General features: G+C 38.3%; 1 protein-coding gene across 3 annotated transcripts in view; it reads right to left on the bottom strand.

The window, feature by feature from the left end:
- Positions 1 to 245: 245 nt before the first annotated feature.
- LDB3 (LIM domain binding 3) overlaps positions 246 to 18310 on the bottom strand; it is a 107054-nt gene continuing 88989 nt past the window's right edge. For all 3 annotated transcript variants that reach the window (XM_030951397.1, XM_030951395.1, XM_030951394.1), the window contains 6 exons: positions 16125 to 16252; positions 10489 to 10789; positions 9079 to 9259; positions 6776 to 6896; positions 5337 to 5452; positions 246 to 4152 (listed from right to left, as the gene is read on the bottom strand). In XM_030951397.1, coding sequence (XP_030807257.1) covers positions 4063 to 4152; positions 5337 to 5452; positions 6776 to 6896; positions 9079 to 9259; positions 10489 to 10789; positions 16125 to 16252 — 937 coding nt within the window. In that variant the 3' untranslated portion in view covers positions 246 to 4062. The remainder of the gene's footprint in view (positions 4153 to 5336; positions 5453 to 6775; positions 6897 to 9078; positions 9260 to 10488; positions 10790 to 16124; positions 16253 to 18310) is intronic.

Genomic DNA, 18310 nt, shown 5'->3' with positions numbered 1-18310 from the left:
GTACTGCAAAAAAACATTAGTGTGCCCAGCATTAGACACTAATGAACGTGTTCAGTGCTGTGGACATTCACATTATTAAACATAAATACAAGTAATCTTCAGCCAAACATTTCACCCAAAGTACTGACCACTGAAGGACCAATGGAAAAATATTTTTTCTTGTTTTGAATTGGTTTTAGAATTGAGAATTGTATAATGTGTGAATCCAATATAGGGAAAACTAATGAAAAAGAGTTCTAAGACTGTTTTTTTGTCCAGATAATAAAAGTAGCTTCATTTGGAAACATTTAATTTGCCCTGTTCTGCAAAAAGAACATCAAAAGAGAGAAAAGCATTAAAAAAAGCTTTTGAATCTTTTGACTGAAAAGTTATTGAACACTTTTTAGTTAGACAAAAGACTGATATTTTTAATTGATCATTCAGAGGTACAGTATCTTTGTTTTATTGAGTAAAACCTCACATTAATTAGAATGAAAAGAAATATTCAGAAGAACTTAGGACTTATCTCAGGCATCTCTTACAAACATAAAACATAATCAAGTACACATTATTCATCTTGCATATTATTGTACAACATTATTTTCCGTGATAGTTAAAGGCCGTACTTTGAGTTTTAGAGATATATATTATTTTATATATATATATATATATATGCAATTTTCCCTCTTCATATCACAAAGTGATGTAGCAGAAGAGTATCAGCAGTTATGTGGTATTCTACCCCTGTGAAAGTTAAAATGCTACATTATTATTCACAAATTTCTGGTTCAGATATGTGCAAAAATTACATCGTAATATAGATATCAAGGGCAGCTACGTGGATTCCCTATTTTTGGACCACATTATGAAGCAGCACAAGTCATAACAGGAAATTTTTATTACATGATAATCCTCAGGGTATCTCTGTTCTTCACTCAGAGATATCGCTGTACCTCATATGTAAACTAGCTTTAATCTCAATTGCTCAGACACCAGCTGGAGTCAGGGCATGTGCTACAGTTCTCTGCCCAAGGAATTTTTCAGGACTCTCTAAAGCCAGTACAGCTCCCACTGAAGTCTGTGCTGCTGCACTTCCACTGCTGCCACCCTGCAAGCCAGCTCAGCTCTGCTCACATTCATTGCATTCCCTTTCCTGCAGTCCAGACTTCAGATGTACCAGATTGGATCCTTGCTCACCCCTCTGTACGTATCCAAACCATCTCTCTGGGCTCCGGGAGCTACTTGTACCCTCATTTCTAACCTGAAGCCCTCTCCCTGACTGCAGTGATCCTGCTGCCCCTACCCAGCCTCCCTGCCCCACCCAACTCTGACATGCAGCGTGGTGGAGCTGCCCTTAGCTGGCTATTCCCTGCTCCAACCCCAGCCTCAGGAAGGGCTCCCCATCTTTCCCACTCAGCCAGAGGCCTGCAGAGCCCCTGCATGCTGGCAGCCTCGGGTGCTCCCTCTGCGGTCCCAGCGTCCCCCACCTGCCCGCACTGCAGCCCCGGGTCCCGGTACCTCCGGGCTGTCCCACCCAGGGGCCGTGAGGTGCTGCAGCCCCAGCTGCCTGCCAGCAGCTTTTCACTGACTGACTGCTCTCCTAAGCTGCAGCCCAACATCTCCGGCCAGATCCTAAAATGATTTATCCTCCATGGGGCCAGTGAAGAGGACGCTTACAGGGACATTGAGGGGGAAGGTGGAGGGGAGAATGAGACACACACAAATAAACACATGCAGCTCAGAGGGGAAGGACCTCATGAAATTCTCCTGAGGCATCCATCACAAGCCCTTCCCATGGAGCCTGGCTCCCTATTCTGATGTTGAAGTCAGAGATTAGTCCCAGTCAGTGGCCAACACTGACAAAAATCTGCCTAAAGAATATCTTCAATACAGTCTCAGTATAAAGTATGCTGATGTGAATTCTCTCAAATAAGAGATAATAATAAAAAGCATTTTGTTGAATGGCACTGAAAAATGAAGAGGAAATGTAGAATTTTCTCACTGTTGTGAACATGTATTTAATGAAGTCAAATAGGAGTGGAAAAAAATATTTAACTTCCATAATTACGATATATTCCTCTGGAGAATATTATGAGCCAGATCTTTGGATTTTGTAATCTATGGGACCATATTCACACCAGCCCAGCACCGAGTGAAAATAGAAAATTTGCTTGCTTACAGAAAAAAATCCAAAACAAACAAACAAACAAAAATCCAACCAACCAACCAAACAAAAGGCTTTGCATACAATGTACTAGTGTTTTAGAATAATTCATGCATACAAAAATCTGACCCTGTAGCAACTCAGATCAGATCACGGCTAAGATCAGTGAAAACTAAGATACCTACTGAATAAATACAGGTCATACATGTCAAAACTGCCACAGGCAGTTCAGGTTGTTAATTTTGTCCAAGATGCAGACTGCCTGCAGCTAACTTAACTCTTGTTTTAGAACTCCAAATTTCATTTATTCCTCCCCAAGCTTCAGATAGTTTTTCATCCCTTAAAAGACACACAAATGAAATGGGCATTACCCATGGGAGGGACAAGACAGACAATATTACGTAATTTTTTGCTACTCAGAACACAAGGTAAAATAGGTGCAGATGGCACCAGCATGTGGCCCACAGAAAGCATCCTCAGCCTCAGAAGTACTAATTCAAAACTGTCAGTACTGCAAGCTGTCAACACACACATCATAATTCTCACTTAAATGAGTTAATAAAGCTTGAATGGTGATCAGACTTTCCATCTTAACTCCATCAGACAGAACTGCTGTCTCTCATATAAAAGTCACTGATATTCAAAAATTCAAAAGTATTGTCAGTACTTTAAGTATTGCTTATTTGAAAAAAGAGTTTTATGAATAACTGTCTGAACAACTTGAAAGTTGTTCTCAAGCTATTAAGATAGATGGTTATTAGAAAAGATGACTGTATGGTTATCCTAATTGTTGCAACATAACTACTGTTTTCCAATGGCAAATAGTGCTACAATTCATGATGTGCTGCATTTAAAGTAAGGAAAGAAATAAGGAGTATGTGCCTGCTGCTTTATGGATTTTTGATACACATTCATTTACTATAGGAAAAAAAGCCTTTTTCCTATTTATGTGGGATAGAGGAGGGAATTTTTGCAAGCTGTCTCCCACAACCTAGCTGTGCTAGATGCATGTGTTTCTTCTGTGTTTACTTGTGTAAAGGTCCAGATGTAGGTTCCTACCTCCCTCTGACATCAGTGGGAATTAGAAACCAAAGCAAGATTGAATCTCTTTTTTTTTCCTCAGAAGGAAAGGAAAACTGGTTTTGAATTAAAAGCTGGCCTTTCCAGTCAGCTCTATTCCATCTGATGTAAGAGCAATTTGGAGAAAGCCAGTTGTCCTTTTCCATTAGCATTTGAAAGTGAATTATCTACCGTGCACATAGAAGCCAAGTGCACTAGCAAGGCTGACCCAACCATTTTATTTTTAAACTGTTATGGATTGTCACCTAGGCTTCCCAGCTACGTATGGATTCAAGGCAGACTTGTTATTTGGAAAGAATCTAAAATATCTGATGCTATGAGGTAGCACCACAAGATAATGGAACAGCACTCACTTTTCCTAGAGGAAGCCCTAATCTATTTATTTCCATTTGAAAGCTACGGCCTTTGGTTCTACAGATGACTGTACATATGGCACTTACTCATTCTTGCTGTGAAAGAAAATGACTTAATACAGAAGTATTTTTCCAGTTGTTTTTAAACACCAATGTGTGGTCTAAGCAGTAAAACTGCTGTGGATAGTTAACTTGAAACTATATTTGCATATTGCTTTTTAGAATAAGGTTTTAGTTAATTTCAATATTTCCGCCAACTGTTGCTATAATAATGGACTAGTTCATGGTTTTGACTGCTCATCCAATAATTTTTGTATGAACTTCACAAAAAGCACGTTCTGCATTTATGAAAGAGGGTAAAGTTAAACTTGAGAAGTACCAACGTCTAGCTTTTACCGAGAGAAGTGCTAGCCATGGTTATCAACTTTATGGTTGCCCAGTTAGTCATCTGTTTTACCCCAGCATTACTGGCTACCAACTCTTCTTCTAAACATTGATGGCATGGGCATGCTTCTTGCACAGTGGCTTGTCCTTCTTGGAGTAGAATGGCTGACCTTCCAAATTCACATGGCATACCTAGAATTAATAATAACTGCAATCAGGAATAATTAAGGAAAAAGAAAAGGGAGAAAGATGTGACTATCAGTTTCAAATGTATTGCTCTTCTGCCCATGCATTTCTTTGGTAGTCTTTGGGAGTCATTGTATTGATTTGCTATTGATTTAACCCACTGAAAGAAATCAAGTTAGGTCCTTAAAAAGACCCCCACTGTGAGAATTGCTTATTAACAACACATAATAAAGCTATCATTTCCACAGAAGATGGGGCAGCTAAGGCAAATGAACAAGCATGAAATATTCAGAGAAAGTGTCTTTATAAGCCATGAATATTTTTAAGTGATTAAGAGCTGTTAGCTTGTGAAGGAAACTTGCTTAGTGTTCCTATGTTAGAATTTTCAAAAGACTTCAGTTTTCACAAAACACTTTTTTATAAAGCTAGTTTAGCTTCAGATATTTATAAACATTTCTATACTTTCAATGAGCCTACCTAAATTTTAGACTTAAACAAACATTAGAAATTGTCGCTGTCAGTTTGGTGTGGCCAACATACTATTTTTAGCTAATTAGAGATTCTAGATATTATTACTTTAGGAATAATATGTTGCAGAGCTGCTCAGTGGTATTAGAACCAGATGAAAGTACTGTTTATCATATGGACTTTTCTGCTTTGTGTGCAGAGTGTGGGAATATGGCCAATCTCCAGAGCTATGTGCACACCACAGATTGATGAGTTTGACCAACTTCTATGCTAATTACTATTCATGCTGTCTAAACAGACTTCTTTTTGCAAGTTTCAACAAGCATTCAGCATGGAAATACAAACTTTACTGCTTTGTAAGTAAGATTATGGTTATACTGTTCAGTATGGTGTTAATTTATTTTCAGTCTTGCTCTATCTCTATTTGGCAAACACTGGAAAGAATAACAGCAATAGTGGTTTGTACTGCTGTATGTACTATCTAAAATTGGATGTTTTATTAGAAAACACTCACTTACGATGGTCAAGTTCCATAATACTAGTAAAAGTTATGGAGGAGAAGGAAAATTACTCCCATCCTTCTCCAAATGGAAGTAAAGAATGAAATTTCATCCATCTGCATCCTTAAGCATATGTTAGTTATTACTGCTTTCAGGTTCTCTGATGTTACTACACAATTTAGGAGTATAAAGGAACGAGATAGTATTTGATGTAGAACCTACAGCACAAATGAAGCAGGTGTCATGCCAAGTGTGTCCAAGAGCTTCAATGAATTTATCTCCAGCTTCAACAGGATAATCACAGCCATGACATTTTGTGCTGAACAAAGCAATATAATCTAAAATAAAACAAAAAGCAAACTTAGAACAAACTCTTAACATAATCATATTAAGTCCAAAAGAATTAGAACGTTTCCAGACAATGAATGTTTTGATTGTTTTTGCTCAGTTTCCTACTACATTTACTGCAACACTCCTACTGAAATATGCTTATTTTCTTTCATTATTTAAATACAAACTCAGTCCAGAACCCCCTGTTAGTATGACATATATCATCACAAATGTAGAAGACATACAAAAAATCCATTGAATTTGAAGTTGTGTTGCTCACAATACTTTCAAATTAGCTTTAATATATGTGGAATTTATTCATAGGACACATATGGTTGTACAAGAGTCTAATGACAAGGGAATGTTACAAGTTTCCATGCCTGTAATAATATTCTTTTTGCATAAAGAGAGAACATTATGGAAACCCCATACTGGCTGATTAATACATCTTTACTTTATCAAGTGTGATTAGGAAAGGTTTGACATTGAAAAATATTAGTGGAAATTCCAAAGGTATATGGAATCCATGAGAGTTATTTGATCTTCTGACAAAACCTCCAGTTTTAAAGGGTTGGTACCCAGTCAGTCATTATGCATGGTTTTTTTCCTTCACTAAGAGCTACTCTGACTTGTAAAATTTGAATTGCATAACCATAAGAAAGGAATCTCCAGAAAGAAGTAGGCCAGGACCTCACTGAATGCACAAGGGGAATACAGAGGGAATATCACTTAAACCTTAACCTCCTTCCTGACTATGTCAGGCAACACATTTGCATGGCAAGTACCATTTTGGGAAAACATGGCCTTTCCCTTTCTTAGCTGGCAAGAAGCAGTTTGTTTGTTGCAGCAGCCAGGAAGCAAAATCTGCACCACCATGTGCTGCACATCTGTGCAGATCTATCTCTTCGTAAGTGTTGGTTGAACAATTCTAGGGTGAGGCAACAGCATCAGAGGTCACAGCTCCAGCAACTCAGGGTTGTGGGCAGCCCTAGAAGACTAATTTTTCATTTCTGGTGAGCAGAACCTACCAAGGAGGGGAGTGGAACAGGGGAAAATGTGTAGGGAAGGAAGTGCAAAGTATGATAATACATAAGGGAGAGAAGTGAGGAAAGGCATTGTGGACATTGAGGCAAAGGCCAGTGCTTTGCCATTCTCTCATACAGACTGGAGAAAAATACAGACACAAACACTTGCATGTGTGGAGAGTGGAAACAAAATCCATGCTGGATGGGGAACTCCTACTATTTTGTTCCCCAGCTGCTTTATTCTTACGTTGCTTCCATGAACATGAAGCACACAATTACTGTGCAGAACTGTCCAGACTGCCATACCTTTCTCACAGTAGGGCTCCCCATCCTCCATGTGGAACAGGCTATTCCCAAATGGCTTCTTACAAGCAGCACAGACAAAGCAACTTGTGTGCCAAGTCTGTCTTAGGGCATGCATCACTTCCTGTAAAACAAACAAACAAACAAACAAAAATCTCCAGCAGAATAGCCAGCCCTGCAACTTCCTCCTGGAGAACAAACACAAGGCAGAGATGCTCTAAATTCTTCCTTCTGTATCAGCCAGTTCCCCTCCACAAAAGAAATAATTGACAGAAATTGGGCTCCTTTTGGAAAGAAAGAGGAAATAGGACAGCAAGCTTTCTAGAACAATGTATTTGCCAAAGTGAAACAACATGGTTCAGCCAGCAGTTTGTATCAACATGCCCAGTCCCCATTGCAGGAGGGATTCTGCACAAAGATTCTGATTATTTTCTCCATGACCAGTATGAACTCTTCAATGCAAGAGTATGATTTGTTAAATAAATTTCAAAGAGTAATTTTCTAAGACGAGGAATAAGTGGTGTAAGTCTGTTATTTCAAAATGATACAGATTCTGTACTAATTTCTTTATGCTTCTTACAAGAACAATTCACAAACTAATGTAAAAATCTAAAAAAAAAATAGGAAAGGTTCTTTTAACTTATATGATTAGCAAAAATGAGTGTGCATGTCTGTTCCTAAGTCACATGTTTATCACAAAAAAAACCCCAATTCTGTGTTTTCTGATGTTTTCTTCAACTGAGCACATCTAGATTTTATCAGTCTCTTACTTCTGTCCAGTATGGAGAAATCTCTATTACTGCCTCATTCTTTTGTCATACAGAAGTCTTCCAAGTCCAAAAGCTGCTGTACTGGGCTCTGATGCACACTTACCTGCTAATTTGTCAATGTTACGTGTAGCCAGGATGATGTTGGACATTATATCTCTGTCCAACAGCCCAGATTTCAAAGGGCCAGCTGCATAACTGCTGTGAATTAACTTTGTTAACTTCAGTGAAACAGCATTGATTTATACCAGCTGAGAAGCTAGATCCTATTTTATGTTGCTTCCAATTATACACATAGACTCTGTTTCTCTTTTAAAGTTTGTTTTTAATGTCCAGTGATTATGAGAAAATGGATTGAAGTCATCTTCCATGCTTTCAATCCAGTGAATAGAAAGAATAGTCTAATTTAGATTTGCCATATATCTCATTAGAGAATCACCATTTGAGATTCATTAACTTCTGTTAATGTTTGCAAAACAACTATTGCTGATAAATAGGTTTGGATCCATTTATGAACCTCAGTGAGGTAAGAAGCAAAAATAGCTTGAGAAATCTTATTAATATGAATAGAGGCAGCTGGCATCTTTGCTATTTTCCTGATGAAAATCCATATGGGAAACTGATTTGTGCCAGCATTCATTAGGTAGGTTAAGTCAGCACTCTGCTATAAATTACTCCTTCTGCTGCAGTAGCAAACAAGACTTGGTTGGAGCCAGAGCTTCACCATCAATGTCTGATGCTGCCACCCCTAATTGCCAGTTGCAGAGAAGAGCATCTGTAATGCCAGCATTTGGACAGATGTCAAAAGGTGACAGCTAAGCAGTGAAAAACCAGTGGGGGACTCCTTGCTTCTTCATCTGAGTCATACATTCCCTACAACTGCATGCATAAATACACCGCTAAAATTATTGATGGTATTCCAACCTCACCACCATCTGAGGTATGTGGAGAGCAAATTAAATTGTACATTTACTTGTACATTAGTCCTTTAAGACAAAAGTGGCATGTATTTTTTGCTTTGTGGAATTCAGATCTTTGTATTTATTCTGTATTTTCTAAACTACAAGAAACCAGCAGAATTCGTCAACACCTGTGCTGCCAACTAACAGTGAGGTGCAACAAGAGCAATGGGCCTCTTCCCAACATCACTGATTTCTCTACTGAAATTTTGACTAAATCCTGTGTAAGAAACAAAAACCCAATTCAAGTCTCTTACTATAAAGAAGAGAGAGATAAAAGTAACATAGTGTGTAGCAAATAGCAAAAAACGATCCAGAAAGTATTATTTTACACTCACTGAGATGGTACCTGGATTACATATTCTATGAGCTCAATAAAGTACAGAAATATCCAAGACTTCTGATGGAAAAAAATATTATAAAATAATATGTTTCCCATTATGAAATAATCAACAAGTCAGGGAATAAGTCTTAAAAGGATGAAATAATAAAACATCTGCCTTCACTGCTTACAGTCAAAACTATTTCACTATTTCAGGGATCCAGGCAGTTGCAGAAAGGGTTACTGTTGTTCTCTTACCCCCATAATCTTAGTGTGGCATCTGGCACAGGTCGGTGCAAAGAACTGTTCATAGCAGCGCTCACAGTACACACTGTTCTGCTCCTCCACAAAGCACATATCAGCCAAGGATGTCTTGCAGTAAGCACAATTGAATTCTTCTGGGTGCCAAGAGCGACCCATGGCTACCAGGAAAGGACCTCTGGAAACAATCATAACTTATTTGTAATCTTGTTTAATCTTACTTGTATTGTGAAAAAAAGATTGAATGACCCTGATTGCAAACCCACTTTCTCAGACAGCATGTACATGTGAAAGAAGCTATTTGAACCATGAGGTGCAAATTAAAATCATATTCAGAAACCTGAACAGAAGTGGTCTTTTTCAAGACCATTACTCAAAACACACTGGTTAAAACATTTCATTATTGTTTGATCTTGTACACCGCATTTACAGACAGCTGTTGGAAAAAACAATTGTTTTCATATCTGCATAGCTATAAGTGGTCTTTGTAAGCAGATGCAAAGGCAAGAAGAAAAGGCCAAAGGCAACAGAAGACAATGCTACTATTTGAAAGCATGAAATAACAGGCCAATTTCCATCTTTACACACCCACACCCCACAACAGCTCCTAAAGTATCCTACCTTCTTTCTGTCTGACAGCACTGCGCGCAGCATGTTCTAGAAATGTCAGACTATCAGGTGACAACTTGCTGTTTTGTTATGTGGAAGACACATTAAATTCATTTTGGTGATTGACTCTGGTGATTGCAGTTAGATATAATGATTATTACTGGAATATTTCCATTCCAGAATCTATTAAGGACAATAATCAGCAGTTCCACATCACCAAACTAGCTCCTTTTAGTGGGGAAGACTGTCATTAAACATGGATTACTTAAAGTTGGATAGCAGTGCAAAGGCTAACAGTAGGCACTGGTCCAGCAGAATGAATTGGGAGAGAAGGGAGAGGCAAGCTACGAATCCCTGGTAATAGAGTGTAGGCATTATCTTTCTCCAGACACAAAAGCAACAATTACATTTGGCTGCTGTTCCAAAATGATACCTTGTTCCATTTCTCTCCACAATCCCCCCTCTGCTCCCAGCCCCCTAACTCTCCCAAAGAAGTTGCACAAACCTCCTTCAAAGGGTTACCTTAGGACCAGAAACCTGCTTAAAATCAAGCAGGGATTTGCTGCAGCACCCAAGAGCCAAACAATTAGCATGTATAATGCTGCAGTGATAAAAAGTGAAACACACAACAACAAAATGAGCTCTGGAAATGTTAAATTAATGAAGCAGACAACAGACATCCCTGCTGGGTAATTTAACAGAGTCTTAGGCTCTGGAACTGTATATTAATGTACAATAACCAGTCTCTCTGATACTTTTTTTTCTGCTTCATCCCTCTTCAAAGGCCCACGACCTTACCGAATGATGCTGTTACAGTGCCCGCAGAGAGGAGTTCGGCTGCTGGCTGGAAAACGCTCCGCCCTCTGAACTGTTCCCCGGGCTAAGGCAGGGGGCTGGGAAGAAGTTGAAACTGGAGACGGGTAAGCAGGAATTGTGGTAGGAGATAGCACCGGAGCACCCCTTGGTAGGATGTGCTTTGTGACGGTGGTGGTGGATTTTCCAGGTGCAAATTTCTGGGAAAAGGAGTCATCTGTTACCCAGGGAGGGCGACTCGCAGGCTCCGTGTTGGCAGGGGTGTAGGAATGAACTGGTGCTGGCGCTGTTTTAAGTATTCCAAAAGAAACCAAGAAAGATTTTAAAGTCTTTTTCCTCTACTGTCAATACAGCAACACCCACCAAAGGGTACTCCACGACATCCATACAAAAAAAGCTTTAGGTGATAGCTCATTATGGCCTGTCTCATTGTTGCTCATTTATTCTGGTCTGAAGTCAAGGGTATCAGCACAATCACTGACTTCTCATACACGTGCATTACAGAAATCATTGCCTACTGGCTTTTACAGATTTTATGGAGACCATTGTCAAGATCATCTCTTAATTTTCTTGAAGGAATGGATACGACAATTGTGTGATAATGTCAACGACTGCCATAAACTCTGTTTAAGACAGGTTAAAAATATAAAAGCCTGATAATATAGTAAAGTTTTAGATAGAATTCCCCAGAATTTCGGTAAGTTATGCTTAACTTTTGATCTCATTATATTAATTAAAATACAACATGTTCTACAGATGTCACTGTTATCTATAATTTGGAGGTTTATTCCTAGGTTTTTGAAGAAAAACAAGCTCCCACAGGGAAAACAGAGAGCACTGGAAGCAATACTGAAGGAGCCAGTTCAGCTCACATGACCAGCAAGATAAAGCCAACAGCACTTAGAGGAAGGCCAGACTTGTGGTTATGACTGATCTCAGTTCAGTTCTTGGCTCTGCCACAAACTTCCTGTATAACTTCAAGCAAAGCAAAGAGTGTCTGGGCCTCAGTTCCTGTGTGTAAACCAGAATATTATCCTTTCTCTCTTCCACCCTTTGACTAGCACATAAAACCCTCAGTGCAGTCTGTCTCTGTGTTTGTGTGCACCAGGCTCTAATCTTGGGTGCAGTTTTATCACATTAAAATAAGCAGGAGCCAGGGCCTGCACATACTGACAAGTTTTCCCATTATCCTGCTCCTTTCAAAATGCCAGATCTTGCATTATGTAGAACTGAAGTTACTGCCCAAGAAACAGCCTCACTTTGCCAAGTACAGGAGCACTAAAAGCAGTTTCCCTTTGCAAGGAAAACAAAGCAAATGATTGAAAAGAAGCTTGGAGAGCTGAAGTGTTTTGCCCAAATGAGAGAGCACAGGCTTGGGAACAGAAGCCAGCTCTCCAGCAGTCTGGGCAAGCATTCCACACAGTAGATCCCAGCACCAAGAAAATCACAACCAAATACAACATGCACAGGTCCAAGGGCCTTGCAGGCAGAAAGGTATTTCAGCCAAGAGGGTTCTGAAAGTAACATAGATCTTTCTGAATAATTAAGTGGTGAGAAATTTATGTTCAACTTAACACTGCTTCTTCAGCCCACACCCTGCCACATAATAACTTCCAATGATTATTGGCAATTTGCAATTGCTTAAATTGCATATATATCAATGCACTGTGATCACCCTTGGGATCTTTTTATTGAGGTCAGAGTTGAATCTAGTGCATTTTCTTGATAAAAATTTCTTATGGTACAGCATCAGCAATGTTTCTCCTTCATGAAACTGTATCCCACCTTAGCTTGAGGCTTCTTTTTTTTTAACTTGGAAATGGTAAACAGTATTTAAAGATTTCAGAACAGAGTTTATATGCAATCTCTTTAGATCCTGAGGCTCTTGCTATTTATGTATTATGGTATTAAGATAGGCAAAATTAGAAGTTAATATTTAATCTCTAATTGATGAGTTCATAAGGCTCCCACCTATGAGGCTAATTAAACAAGGTGACTTCAGCTCACATCATTACATTCTCTCTACCTTCTACTTCTTTTCACTCTTTCTTTTCTATTTGCTGCAGTAAAATAAAGAAACAGAAAAAAAAGAAGTAAAATAAAACAACAAAATAGGATTTTTTCCAGCTACTAAAATAAAGTATCAGAGCAATTAGTGCAAAATGACAATTGCTGGATGTTTGCATCTGCTCCGAGTTCTCTTTTCAGCTGTTAAAATTTAATTTTACAGGCCTGATTTATTACAATACATTTTCCTCCTGTGAACAAGCTGCAATTACTATTGCTTCAAAATAGTATCACTGCAACACATGAGAAAGATTTCACTAACTCTGAGATTTTGACAATTGTTATTAAAAGGGAATTCTTATTTTCTTAGAAGTACATCCCTAAGCTTATATGAACAATTCTTTTGTCTTAGTAGCTACTGTCATACATATTCACTTTGAACATTTATGTATTTCAAAAAGTCTTCCAACACTAATCAGGAGAGAAAAAAGGGGTTGTTTGCTGCTAAAAAAGTACTAAGATTCAGTATATCAGAGAATATATTCTCAAAATACCAGTATTTTATGAGTTGAACATTAACTGTTAAAAAATGAATACTTCAAATAATTCAGCAACTTAGCCTCTATCACCTTGCTTCTCTCAGTCCTCATGTTCTCTTAGAATAGGAAAGAATGAATGGTATTATTGTTGTCCTGAGAGAATGGCAGGAGAAGAGGTCTCTCTTAACAGGAGTAGGAACAAGCCAATTCCTTGAGTCTGGGGAAGCTGGAATTCTTCCCCTCAGCTCTTCATTTATGGCCTATGGCCATTTTTTCTCCAGACAAAGGCACATTACCAGGACTCATGCAGTAAAGCAAAGATTTAGAGTCTCAAATGCTTTTGTCGTACAGACTTGCACTGTGAGAACATTTTTTCTTTTCTTCCCTTTGTAAGTAGATGACACAAGTGTTACTCTTTATTATTATCAGTAACAAAATAAATTAATAACCACAATTGATATGGTTTGTTCTACACTTAGTGGCCACATCCTTGAATCCCTAAGTTTTCCCATATACTGCTACAGTACAGAGTAGATGACAGAGCAGATGATGTTTTATAAGGAGACACTATTCTTATTTATGGGAACTATAAATGAAATAATGGTGTGGAAGCTGCTGTTGTAGTACTGAAGGTGCTTAGGATTCATTATAAAGTTCATTAAGAACTGCGGGAATCTCTCTAGCAATTCCTCAAAGAGCAGATCAGGCCTTTACACTTGACTGATTTGCATACACAAGTAGGCCCAGCTGGACGCAGGGATTTAAAAGGAAAGATCTGCTTTCTTACATTTAGGCATCGTGTTACTTCGTGGTACAGAAGTGGAGCAGGAGCTGCTTGGGATACGTGAAAGGCTATGCTGGTCTGGGAATGCCTGCGGGAAAGGGATACCCAGGTATGTTCTGCCATCTAGTGGGCCTTGCTCAAAAGAGAAGCCTTTAAAACACGGGGTATGAAATTTAGGGAGAAGTTTTCAGAGTTCCCAGCTTACTCTACTGGAAAAAACAAAAGACCTTTAGCAGCAGAAAATTTCCTGAATTAGGTTAGGGAAAGTGCAGACTGCCTGATAAATCCCATCTGAGCCAGATACTCAACAAAGCAGTTTCATTTTGAGATTTGTTTCAGTTTGTTTGGGTTTTATTTTCAATCAGACATTAAAATAGCCTTGTAAATCCTCTCAGTGACTGATTCAGGAGTCTCTATATTGAATATATGAGCCTGTTAGTTGGTGTTTTAATCTGGAAGTTGCTGCCCCACATTTGCAAGGGAAGCCAGTCATTGACAATGTTGGATGAGGAAGTTTTCTGTCTTGGTGGTTTGTTTCTAAGTACTATTGATTCTCCCATCTGTGGCAGGAAATGCTATTTCCTCCATTTCTTCCCAAGTGGCAATTTCCCATTTGCTCTGCAACTGTCTCTGAGGACAGCTCATGCTCCAAAACCACTCTGAAGTGCTACTACATCAAATATATAACACTTATAAAATACCAACACAAGAGCCAACCATCTTCCCTGAAATCTCTGCCTGGAACCTCTCTTGTACCTGAGTCATTCAGGGTTCAATTATGAAGGCATTTTAGAATCCCTTACTGGATATTTCAAACTCCTGAACAGTACAGGAGGACTTTTCTTTCTCTGCCAACTATTTAAGCCTTTATTGAGAGGCAATGAGGCTCAAAAGCAGCAACATAAGGAATTGCAAAGGAACGCTAGCAATGTAAGGAAGTGCAAAGAAGATGCCCAAGCCAGGAGAAAACAAAAGCCTTTTCCCTTATTCCAAGTAGAATTCAACAGCCAGCTTTGACTTTATCAGATCCAGCCAATATCTGGAAACAGCTGCAGATATATTTCTGTGGCAGGTTTGCACATCAAACTGGAGTTTATACTTCCCCAGATGAGCACAGGGCTTAACATCAGCCAGTGTATTTAGGAGATATTTTGACTTGCCAGAGTTTGCTCTCTTCTGCATGATAGAAATACATCTGCTGTCCTCATCTTTTCAAGTCAAAAATAATAGCATTTGCCTTGAGTGAGAACCTGGTATACACTGATGCACTTAACCAAAAGCAAGTGAGGAGGAGCTGAAGGTTTATTTACTTTGAGACCCTTAAATAGCTCATGAGAGCTCTGACTTGACTTTTTCTACCTTTATGTTTCAAATATAAAGATCAATTGATTTGTCTGTCTGCTTTATGTCTAACTAAAATTCCTACATTTAATTTCAGTAGATCCAGAAATAGAACCTTACAGAAGACAGAGCTTAAGACTGTTATAATTGTTGGCCTTTTCATGTTTATTTGACTGTAAAGATATAAATCAACTTTTTAATTCTCTTACTAAGATAAGAAAAACCTTAATTTGAAACAGAACTGCCTTTAGACTTATATTGCTGTCTCATTTAATTCATTCAGTTTGAAGGTTCACATTTTGGTCATCAATGATTTTAGAAGCTCAGTCCATTTGTAATACATTAATACCAAGGGAATGTAAATAATATCAAGGAGCATATTTTCCAAATGAATGAATAACCAAATATATTCCTTAAGTTACTGTCTCTGGGAAAAGGAATAGCATTATGAGGTGCTTAAATACCTCATTCTTTATTTCAAATATAAGCCTAAGTTTGAGAAATTCAATATATGGTCTTACCTATTTTGCAAGTATAACATACTCAAGCAAACTCCACTTATTTTACCACCTTCCCGAACTGTGCATTCTTTTTCTTAGCCATTTTCTCAATTCTGTAGTGTCACTTGGCTCCTAATTGGATGCACTGTGTTATTTTTCAAATTTATTTCTTCTGAAAAATCAGGCTACACATTTTTATTAGAATTTTCCCTTGCTTTTATTTTACCCTCTGCTTGTTTCACATTTTAACTCTGAAGTAGAATACAAATACAACATAATCCTCAATCTTCAGATAATCTGAGGCAAAACTAGCAACATTTAGACCCCACATGTATAAATACTTTCTGGTATGTCTCTGTACAAAATGTGTGCTTTCTACATTTTCTTTTTCCAAAAGAAATGTGTGAGCATTTTTTTCTGAATCTTTTCAGTACTTTGAGGGCTCCTTACCTGGCTGGTAGACAGAGGGCTTTATGCTGGCAGTAGTAACAACTCTCATTTTTGAAGCAGCAGAAGGAGCAGGACTTTCACTGTAGCCTCCAGAAATTGGCATTGATGTATATGACTGGGTTGTGTTTCTAAAAGCAAAATGTAGGTGTGAACAACTTTATAAACAGCAGAAGTTACTGATCATGAAGTAACAGATCTGGCAGCATCCAGAGCACTCCAAGGGAGAATGCTGGGAGATTCATCAGTCTTTGTCACTGCTAAGGAAGGCTTGGACAATTCTTTGGAAAGAAAAATTAGTCAAATAAGGATTTTAAGTAATGGCAAGTTTGCTGTTGTCATCACAGAAAATAGCTTGCTGAGGGAATATGATAAATTTGAAACTCTCAGTAACAAGGGTTCAGACAAAGCTGCATACAAAGTTTGTGTTTTCTGTTCCTCTGCAAACAAAAAGGCCTGGTCTTGTCTAAGATAAATCAATGAGTTACATGTGGACTTAAAAATATACTTGCTCAGCATAATTACTACTATTACAAATGCTAATTAGTATTTATATACTGTTACAGTCTTTTCAAAAATATTGTCGTAATCTTTAAAAATTTTTCTGAAAGTAACCCTTTTCCCTATTTAGACTGAAAAAATTACATTAATTTTCCTATTGTTCAGATTCATCCTTCATAAAAAAAATCATACTATATGCAATATTATGATGCACTTTCTTGAAGTCCTAGAATAAAAATATTTGCTCCGGATTCCAAAAATCAGTAAGAAAGAGTTTTTCTCTATCTTACGGCTTTGATGGTGATTCTTAGTTTGATTACAGTAACAGATTAAAAAATATGCCTCTTCTATCTGCCAGTTACTTGGGATGATTCTGTTTGTAGTGCCTGTGCTTCACAGACTGCTAAAAGAGCATCACAGTGAAAACAACAGAGAATAAAGAAGTACAAGGAAGGGAAGCAACAGATAATGAGATGTGTGCAGTAGGAAAAACCTACTCATTACAGAACATCCTTGTTACTCACCCTGAAAACAGTTTTTCTTGTTTTTTCCCTTCAGTGTCACTCCCCCTATGAAGTAGATCCCTATCTATTTGTGCTGACAGCTAATGAGTTATTTCCAAAGTAGGTTTGTCTGTAGGAAAACATTTGTCAGCATATGAAAAGAAGCATCCATCTTTCCCAGACTATTGGTACATCTTGACTTTACTTTCTTTCCACTTTCTTTAACAGTGGAAACAGATGTCATCTGGAGAAAACACATAACAATCTTACATGGCAAACCCAGCAGATTTCTTCCAGTACAGGTAAGAAACATTCTGAGGAATGGAAATGTTCAGTTTTTAATTCTGAACAAAATAAACCTGTCCTCAATGTAGCTTTTTGCTGCTCTGACAGCGTTTCTACTATAGACTTAGTTTGCATAGCATTGCTGCCTCAGGCTACTTTATTTTGTCTATGTAGCAAGACCTAGAAACTTAGCTATTGCTACAATGGCTGTAGCTAATTATTTCTGTACCTAGTCTAGGGCTTAGGCCTGCATTTGGGTCCACTATACCGTGAGTGAACACAACTCTCCAAGATAAACTATTTTAGTGGGTTTGTATTCACTGTAAATTCTGTTGTGAACCCTGCTGTACTTTTGTAACTGCCAAAGCTGTTCTAAGCACTCTCAAACTTTCTGGGTTCCATTCTTACTGTCTATTTCCTGATGAGACCTCCTGTGTGATGCCTCAGAAGGCACTGTGCTTGGGATCACTGGACAGAGGCCATTGCTGACACTGTGGGCACTCTGGCTTCATCCACGGCTCTCAAAATGCCATCAACTAAACACACCAGCTAAATACTTGTTCTTGCTTTAAAATCTGCTACTCAGGGTAAACTACACAGCTCAGTGCCCAATATTTACAATGTGGGTTAAAAGATTTTAAAATGATGTGCTGCACAGCCTGAATCTGAAAATGTCATCCAGTCAGGAAAGTCTACTCCCAAGTGCACAGATTTAATGGTTAGAAAGACTCACTTGAATCTCCCTTAATGCACAACATAAACAAAGAAGTTCTGAACCAGATTAGTAATTCTTAAACTGTCATGAAGAAAAATGGTTATTCAAAATTCAGCACACCCCCCCCCCGTTTATAGTACCAAAATCAAAGCAAAATAAAAAGTAGTACTGAATCCTTTTAACCC

This window comes from Camarhynchus parvulus, chromosome 6 (genome assembly GCF_901933205.1).
Source record: "Camarhynchus parvulus chromosome 6, STF_HiC, whole genome shotgun sequence".
NCBI lineage: Eukaryota > Metazoa > Chordata > Aves > Passeriformes > Thraupidae > Camarhynchus > Camarhynchus parvulus.
Note: the sequence above shows the minus strand (reverse complement) of the source record. Positions and strands in the feature narration are given on the sequence as shown.